The sequence below is a fragment of the Ziziphus jujuba genome, chromosome 10, assembly GCF_031755915.1.
Source record: "Ziziphus jujuba cultivar Dongzao chromosome 10, ASM3175591v1".
Lineage (NCBI taxonomy): Eukaryota > Viridiplantae > Streptophyta > Magnoliopsida > Rosales > Rhamnaceae > Ziziphus > Ziziphus jujuba.
The window spans coordinates 15,410,315-15,419,691 of NC_083388.1; the positions used below are offsets into that span (position 1 = coordinate 15,410,315).

Below are 9,377 nucleotides of genomic sequence, written 5' to 3' on the forward strand. Positions count from 1 at the left end.
TTAAATTGCTCTGAACACTTTAGCCGAAACAATATTAAGTTGCTGATTACATATTAACCGAACAATATAAATATGTTCAGATAACAAGAACTAAATGCATTTTTGACTTTTAATATTTTTTACAACAAAAATAATATATAATTGTAATATAATTTATACCCATGAATTATCTAATTATTTTAAATATAAATTTACTTTCTTATAATTTTTTAAAAAATGTTTAATGTTTAATCTCAATCTCCTCAATTGTGGCTCTACACTGTTTGCTAGACTATCCTTCCTAACCAACTGGATCATATATGTGAAATAGACAACAAAAAACCAGATAAATTTTTCACGTACTTTAGAAATTATTGTAAAGCGCAAAATGGAAATGAAGCAAAAGAAATACACTAGAGATAAGGAGGATTGGCAGCTCTAACCCACCCTTTTTTTCGATAAATGCTAACCTTAGCACAAACATTCATATATATATATATATATATATAGCAAATAAGATTAAATAAAATGATTTTAAAATGATATTATATCCATTTTAGAGTAATAAATATGAAGGGCAAATCTATAAAAATAATATCAATTGATTGGAAAGCAAATAAAAGAAACGATTTAAAAACCATAATATATCCATTTAGAATTGCAAATGTAAAAGGCAAATTTGTAAAAACAACACCAGTAATTGGATATGGTAACACCAAATATTTAAAAACAACCATAACAATCAAAAAATTACAAAAGTATCATCTAACATTTTATTCACACATACAGTATTGCTATGAATATTTGGAGATCAATCACTCTTATGTTTTATCCACCCAATGAGTGAAACTTTAACACCCCCAACCCTAAAAACTTAAATAAAAAAAGTTATAAAAAAAAAAAAGTAAGAATAGATATTGTACGCAAAACAAAAAGCAGTCTTCATTTCCATTATCACCATACATTATCCCTCCATATTTTTGTTTTTTTTTCTCTTTCCTTGCTTTCTAAGCTACAATGGTCCTAACTATCACCGTATAACGCAATATGAACAAACAATAATATAATTATATCAAAACACCCCCAAATCTCACCCTAAAGAGGGAATTTTTTTCTTGTACTCTTAACACAAAGAATATAATGTACACACATAGATCGCTCCCTAAATTCTGACACTAACATAAAAACAAAACCCCAAAACCAAAACCCCAACTTGGGTTTTGTTTTTCTCCTTCTTCCTTCATTCCTCACAAACAGAAAAATCAGGTTCAGTTGGCTTCTGCAAGCTGACAACCCCAGAATCCGACCCTGAATGGTTTTTATTATTCACACCCCTTCTGGTACTAGCAGCAAGCCTAGCTGCATAAATAGCCAAGCCTGATTCCTGCTTTGGTTGCTCAGGCTCAGCAGCCGTGGGGCTCTCTTTAGCTCTGAGCTCAGCCACTTCCTTTCGCTTCTTATACCGCCGCCAAGCCGCCTGAATGAAGCATGCAGCCCATAATCTCCATTGATGAGAATAGAATCTGAACTTGTGTCTAAGCTGTTTGCTATGGAGTCTTCTAAATTGTGAAGCTACGAACTTCAAGTCCTCTGCAACAAGAGCAAATGCTTCTACTTCAGAGAGAGCTTTGACAGTGCGAGTTGAAGATGGGAGGATGACACTTGGACGTGGGTCCAGGGCCCATGTCAGCAGTTCTTCTCCGCAGAAGTCACCTGGTCCGATTTTGCATGAGTTGAAGAACCCAGTTCGGCCACCATTTGTGGTGAAGGAATCAAGGTGGCCTCGGATTATGAATAGCATTTCATTTACAGGGTCCCCTTCACGGACAAGAAACGTGCCTTCAGTACACAATGCTGGTTTGAGCCTCTCGCATATTGCATCCAGCATTCTTTCATCCATTTGATCAAACAAAGGTACCTATTCAATATTCAATCATCAATATAAACATATAGGTTATAATTCATTTCAGGGGATAAAGTCCTAGAAGAAGGTATTTTTCTTGGTTTAATGAGAAAGTGACGAGTAAAAAGGTTGTCTCTTTTCTTCTAATGATGAAAAACCAATCTTTTTACTTCGATGCTTCTCTAAATTTTCTATATACAAATGGGTTAATAAGTCCTTGGTTAAGAAGGTAGAAATACAAAAAGCAAACAACTTACTCCTCGAACTAGTTCAAGGCAAAGATGGCGCTTGATGTCTCGACGGAGATCCATAGGCAGGCCTTTGAGGAGAGTTTCTTCATCGACTCCTCTAGTTGCAATCCATTTGTATTGGTCATATTTTCTCACTGATTGTTTTAATTCTGGCGGTAGCTGCCTGTGATGCATCCATTGTTCTGTATCAGTTCTTCTGATCCTCCACTCTTCTAATCGAACAGTTGTGGATTGTAGATATGTCTGCCAATGAAACTTGTGATTAGAATCTAGACTTACATATATAACTCAAGTAACAAAGCATTATAAGCATAAAACAGGCCTTTAAAGTAGTATGAACCTTATAGGCTATGGTATAAGACCTGTGTTAAAGCACGGGAAAAAGTAATTGTTAGATATGTAAATATATTATTTGAGGAACTTACCTGCATATTACCAATGAGCAACGCAAAGAGAACCAATCCAAGGGTGGCAATAATTATGGCAAAAGTTATTTCTCCAACGTATGTGCTGGTGGAAAGATTTTGTCCCAAGGAACTGCACACATTATATGGAAAAAAAACATCAAGATTTCGAAGATGAAAGAGGACGAATACTTTGTTATTTGCATGGAATACTGTTGGCTCTTAAATATAAAATTGGTGAGTTTTCTCATTTGTAGTTATTATCTATTTTGAGTTTCCAGGAAAATAAAGATCCAGATTCAGCAATTCTAAGTGATCTCTGCTGGTTTTAACAAAACTATAGAGGTCATCAAGGTTAATAAGGCTAAACTTCACATATCTTCTTCACAATGTAGTAACAGAGACGAGTTTGGTCTATCAAATTGAACCTTTTATTACAGTATCTCTTATGTGGAAATGCATCTACAGGGACTAGAAATTAACTTGCCTCAAATTTCTTAAGCCCCACCAAAGACAGTAGAAGTATTTGTTGAAGAATGATGAGGTTGTCACATCAAATGTCAATGCATCACCATAAATCCCAAAATCATAATAGCTTTCATCTGGATTGCATTGAGCAGTGACATTGCTCGACTTGAACCAGGTTTGTCTATCAAGGCTTTTTAGCCAGTGGCAATCAAAGTATTTATACTGACAAAGAGAATTCTCTAAATGACAAATACTTCTCCAGCATGCTTCTTGTCTCTCAATTGATAGAAGGTACCAGCAAGCTCCTAAAACCTTTAGAGAAATTTTTAAAAAAAATAATAAATAAACAAGGCGAATCCAGAACTTCTTGCTTGTTTTATGATTATTTGAACAAAATGAAGAGATATTGGCAATCAGAAATCTGTGTGCTCATAGATAGACATTCACAAGAAAGAGCCATTAGGTCCATACAAACAAACAGACAAAATTGAATTTATAGTTTAAGAAACATCTTCTTGAGCAATTTTAAGCTAGATTTTCAAATAAAGCAGTATATTTTGCAAAAACTTCTATATGATTTCCTTACTTATGGCTTCTTCTAGCCCCTTTTTACTACTCTAATAATCCCTTATGTTAGCGGCTAATCTATTCTACCAAAAACTATCTCAGAAATCAATTTTCCAAACCACAAAAGTCTTCCCCTGCTATCAGTTAAGCCCTTTCTTGCTCTTATTTCAAGTTCTCTATAAGACTCCAACTTCAACAAGTTACCATTAACAAAACATTAACATGAAAAAGTTCATCCCAAAAGAGACACTTGAGAGTCAATCTCACACTCCAAATACAGAAAAGAAAAATATATTAGCTATTAAACAACAAAAGAACCTAACAGACATATGTACATGGAGTGAAAATGGTCTATGACTTCTTGTATGAACGATGAATTTCAAGAAGAAACCATATAGAAAGTCAATGCACAGCTCTTCTAAAATCCTCTGTCCCGAGAAATCTCTCACTCATGAATTTCAAGAAGAAATCATATAGAAAGTCAATGCACAGCTTCTAAAATCCTCTGTCCTGAGAAATCTGTCTCACTCATGTTAACAAAAGAAAAGATGAAACAGTCTTAACTTACATGGCTTGCCAACATGTAGAGCATCAAGTTATATGCAGCCCCAGCCCATGCTGTCTCTGTCACAACACCAGTGGTCTTGATAATTTGCGATGAGAGTGGGAATATCAGAAATAGTCTTGGTATGTACTGAAAGATTATGATGAACCGAAGAAAGTTTTTGGTGTTTGTCATGGTTGAACCACTAAGATTGGGGATAACCATCCAAATTAACACCTAGAAAGAAAAGAAAACATACAAAAAATAGATAACCATATTTTAGTACAAATGATAATCATCAGGCAAATAAAAGGCATAGTACCAAGAAGGAATTCATAATCACACCTGAGGAAGAGGCAGGGCCGCAATGAGGTCGATCACAAAGCTCTGGCGAAAATACCTCCTTGCAATCTTTGAAGAGTCGATAACAAGCTCTCCTCTCCCAAATACACGAGAGGAAGGTGCAATATAAGCTGTACGAAATTTAATAAATATTTGAATCACGTAAAAAATATCAGCTAGTGATCTAATTATCGTAAGAATGATCTCAAGAGGTATTCCAATATCGATGCACACTTCATCCTGGACCACTGGCAGGTAAAAGAACAAAGGGTCCACGAACAAAGAAACTAAACAAGTCACTAAGAAAATCTTGCTCCATCGCCGGATTGCTGGTCCCCGAGGATCCAATATCTTCTTCTTCACTCTCTCATAGTCCTCAGAAAAGACTCTGGACAGTACTTTAGCTTTTAAAGATGTTGTTGTCTTTCCAAACACTTCCTTCTCACCCTTCTTGCTGCTTGGCTCTGGTATCTGTGTCCCGTCAATCTTGTATTTGAGCTTAACCACACCATCTCCATCGACTGCTGGGAGCTTTGCTAGTTCCAGATCATCTTGAAATCTGGAAAATTTATATGTGAACACAACATTTAGAAGCTTAATCCTAAGGGAAACGCTTGATTTGGACTATAAGCTGATCAGAAACATGAAACTACAAATTTGTGACAATATAACATGGTGATGGGAAATGAGTTTTACTGAAAATCTAAATGGAGATAAGGAAGGAGACCTCACCTTACAGATCTTGAATTATCATAACCCATGGCAGTCTTGTTGGAGTATCGCCGTGTTTTCAATTAACAGAATTTGATCTGGAGTTCGGAAAGACCAGAAGTTTGCAAAATTTTAGGCCTTGGATTAGCTACTTGTATGCCTCAGACTTTGAATCAAACTGACAATGACCAAGCTTTAGTTCAAAGCCACAAGAACAAAGACCCTTCATGCCTTATCACTGCGGGAGTCATGTGAAAAGAAGAAAAAAATATAAATAAAAAGATTAAATCAACTTGCTATAAAGACTCTCCACCTTCTTAGGCCTAAAACCACAAGGGAAACATGTGAACAATTTCTTTTAAAATTAGATTTAAACTGCAAAAAAGATATATATTGCCTGTCAACCATCTTTAGAAAAATATGTAATTTTTCAATTATTTAATATATATATATATATATATGACTTAAAGCAAGAACTTTTCAAAACCGAAAGTCATAACTTTTATAATATTTCTAGTGTCAAAGTTGTAAAGCAGACCCAGACTCGGAAATTTTTAGTTTTCTTAAGTTGATAGATCAAAAATGCTTGAATCGTAAATGACCTAGTCATGCCAGTTACAGACTTGAAGTGTACGGTGAGCATAAATGGAAAATAAAAATTAAAAAAAAAAAAAGAAAAAAAAAAAAAAAAAAAAAAAAAAGAAGAAGAAGAAGAATAGAATGAAAATCAGCCATTAATGGCGAGAGTGAATACCATACCAGATAGCACCATTAAGAACAGAATCTATTGGGGAACAAAAGAAAAAAAAAAAAAAAAGGCCCATGTCTGAGAAGACTTACAGACATATTTCTCTGTCGCAGTACAGGCTTTATCAAACCGTGAATCCAGCTTCTGATCAGTGTCTCTTTTATGATTTCTTACAGATTCTCAGTTCAACTAGAGAATTCAACAAACATCATGTGGGCAGTAAACAAATAAGATGGAAAAGGAAATTCCGTGAAATGAGTGAGAAAATAAATAATTTCCAGTCTTAGACGACGAAAAAATAAATTGACGGGCAATACATTACTTTAACATAATTTGGAATTTCAAATGAAAATGACGGAAGAAGCTATTCAAAGGATAAAAATATATATTTTGTATATATCTACGGCATTGATATTTGACACAAAAGACACAGAGACAGCGACAGAAGAGCGTGTCCAAAGAAAGAGAGTTAGAGAAGGTTCAGAAAGAAGAAGAAGATGCTTTTTTTTATTATTATTATTATTATTTTATTTTGCATGAATTCAATTTTATTACTTTGTTTATCATTGGTGTCGGAAAACAATACCAGATTTTTAATTTTTAATTTATTTATTTATTTATTTTAAAGATCCGAGGAGGGGTTGACTATGTTAGATATGCATACCCATGGAATCTCTAAACTTATTATTTCCCTTTCTTTTTCTTTTTCTTTTTTTTTAATTCTTTTTAGTTTTTAAAAATTTTTTTTCAACACCGTTTTATTTTCTGTCTTTCTACCATGGCTTTAAAAGCTTACGAAGTTACGATGATTTACCCCACTTTAGTGGCTGTTCAAATCAAAATGCTCTTTTTTTTTTTTTTCAAAAAAAAAAAAAACTAATTTGATTAGAGCTAGTTTCCTACATTTATATTTTTTTAATCTAAAAGATTAAATATGAATAAATGATAAATGTATAGTACTATAGATTTTTAAAATGGCATAAAGAAAAATGTTTATCAAAATAAACTTGGTACTATAACAGTTTAAAATGTTTTCAATTTGGATACATATTTTTTTTTTTTTTTTGTAATATGCAGTTTGGTGAGAAACTAAATTATCATTTAAAGATAAGTCAATTATTAACTCAAAAAATTATACTTTTAAAAAATTGAAAACAGAAAATCAAAAACATATTACAAAACTAGCTGTAAAATTCCTTCCTATCATATTTCCACTTACCAGTTTCTTGGTTCTAATTTATTTGACATCTCATAGACCATTTTTCCCATTTCTTTTTTCTTTTTTTATTTCACTATCCATATGTACTCCTCTACAATATGTAATTGAAAATCGTTTTTATCTATATTTTTGGAAGTTAAGCAATATATATATATATATATATAAAGGTAATTGTATGATATCTTCATCTCCTAATTTTTTTTCTTTTTTTTTTTTTTGGTAAATATTGATCTCCTTGTTTTTTATTTTGAGAGAGGGATTAAACTTTTAAGATTTTGACAAAATATTTGTTTTCAATTTGGAAACGTGTACCAAAGAAAGTAGCAAGAGTTTGCCACTAAATTGTATCAAAGAAACTATTTTTTTATATAATTAATTAAATTCAACAACCAATGTACAAAATTATTTGTACCATCCAATAATAAAAATCATATAATAATACAAAAGTAGAAAACTTGAGTTGACTTTGTCGTGCACTTTGGACTTGGATTAATCAAAAAAGCTTAGCCGGCTACATATATAAATATGTAAATTATATAATTATTGATCATAACCAAACAATATTGACTTTTTTAGGCCGTTTATCACCACTTTTCTCCATCCCCTTTTTTTGTTTCTTTTTTTTTTTTTTTTTTTCTTGTGTGTGTGTGTGTGTGTCGCTTATGCCTTTAGCTGGACGGCAGCAACTAGCTGGAGACCGTTGCTTCTCTGTGATTCTGTCCTCCATTTTTTTTTTCATAAAGTTCTCAAGTGTCGGCGTTACTTCTGTTTCTTAAGCTGTGTTTGGTTTTCATGCCGCCATTCATTTACTTTGGTAACGTCTACGCCACCGTCATAATTTTTTGTTTTTGGTTTTCAGTTTTTATTAGAGGGTTTTGCTCAACTTGCGTACAATTAGCTTAAATTTACTTTACATATATGTATATCGGAAATATACATATATATATATATATATATATATATATGTATATTAAATGAAAGTTAAGTTTCTGGTTTGATTATAAACTTAATGATAAAATAAAATTAAAAATTAAAAAAAAAACTGTAAAATTGAAAACCATTTCAAATTGTTAGCTAGATGAGGTCCAAAAAAATTGTTTGGCTATTAGGTTTTAAAATAATTTTTTATTCTATAAAATAAAAAACTGTTTCCAAAACAAAAAATTACATATTTGATCATCTGTTTTCATAAACGGTTTTAGAAAACAGATTAAAAAAAATCAAAATTTAGAAAATATTAAAATGATATTTTTTATTTTCTATTTTCTAGTTTTAAAAACTATTTTCAAACATCACTGGCCAAACACTTTTGTTTTCAAAAAACAAATAAAAATATATTTTTTTATTTTTAAAATAATATTTTAAAAACTGAAAACAGAAAATATTGCCAAACAAGACCTAAATGTTTCCAAATGAGCTTAAGATTTTTGGTGTTTTTCTTTTTTCAATTTTTCTTAAAAACTTTTATTTAAGTAGTTATGTATGATTGTTTTTTTTTTTTTTTTTTTTTTTTTTTTTTTTTTTGGAGGAATGCTTTGTGTTAGGCTCTGTAAGAAGCTCATTAAGTTTTTTGGCAACTAGAAGTCCTAATAAGGTCGCACATGCGTTAGCTAAGCATGGCAAGGTCTGTGATTCTCCTTCTATCTGGCATGAAGAGGGTCCTTTGTGACTTACCTCTTTATTTCAACATGATGCATCTGATGTATCTTCTCGTTTTCTTTCTTACTGCAATAATATTTCATTTCCAAAAAAATAAAAAAAAATAAAGTAGTTATATATGATTGATTTATGTTGTATATGTTAATTAGGCTTGTCAACTAACTAATACAAGGTTAAAGAAAGGAAAATAAAAATGAAATTGAAATCATTTCACAAAAATATTTAATATCTCAAATAATAATAATAATAAGATACAGCGTAAACATTACGAAACAAGCCTTAAGCATTTTCAGTGCATATAAATAGAATATTTAACAAAAGAAACATTATTTAAAAAAAATAAGAAAACAAAAAACTCAAAATAGTGATAATTGTTGTCATTCAAAGTTTAAAAAACTAAAGATTAACAAATTAAAGTCAAAATTTACGTTCGCATTTTATATGCAATTATGCATAATGTACAATTAGGTGCACGATAGTAGGATCGATATTGATTTTACCAAAATATAACAACTGGTCCACCCTATGTATGGTGTGAATCGCCAAATTCCATGCGGTGTACAAAATCTTATCCAAATCTCT

The 9,377-nt window shown here is 31.6% G+C and overlaps 1 protein-coding gene across 1 annotated transcript; it reads right to left on the reverse strand.

Moving 5' to 3' along the window:
- Window positions 1-896: 896 nt before the first annotated feature.
- Window positions 897-6,405, reverse strand: LOC107411379 (protein CNGC15b). The gene is made up of 8 exons (XM_016018958.4): window positions 6,010-6,405; window positions 5,191-5,407; window positions 4,462-5,017; window positions 4,141-4,353; window positions 3,025-3,317; window positions 2,559-2,670; window positions 2,140-2,376; window positions 897-1,897 (listed from the first exon to the last, which is right to left on the reverse strand). The coding sequence occupies exons 2-8, from the start codon at window positions 5,217-5,219 to the stop codon at window positions 1,220-1,222; spliced, it is 2,118 nt and encodes a 705-aa protein (XP_015874444.3). The 5' UTR covers window positions 5,220-5,407; window positions 6,010-6,405; the 3' UTR covers window positions 897-1,219.
- Window positions 6,406-9,377: the final 2,972 nt, after the last annotated feature.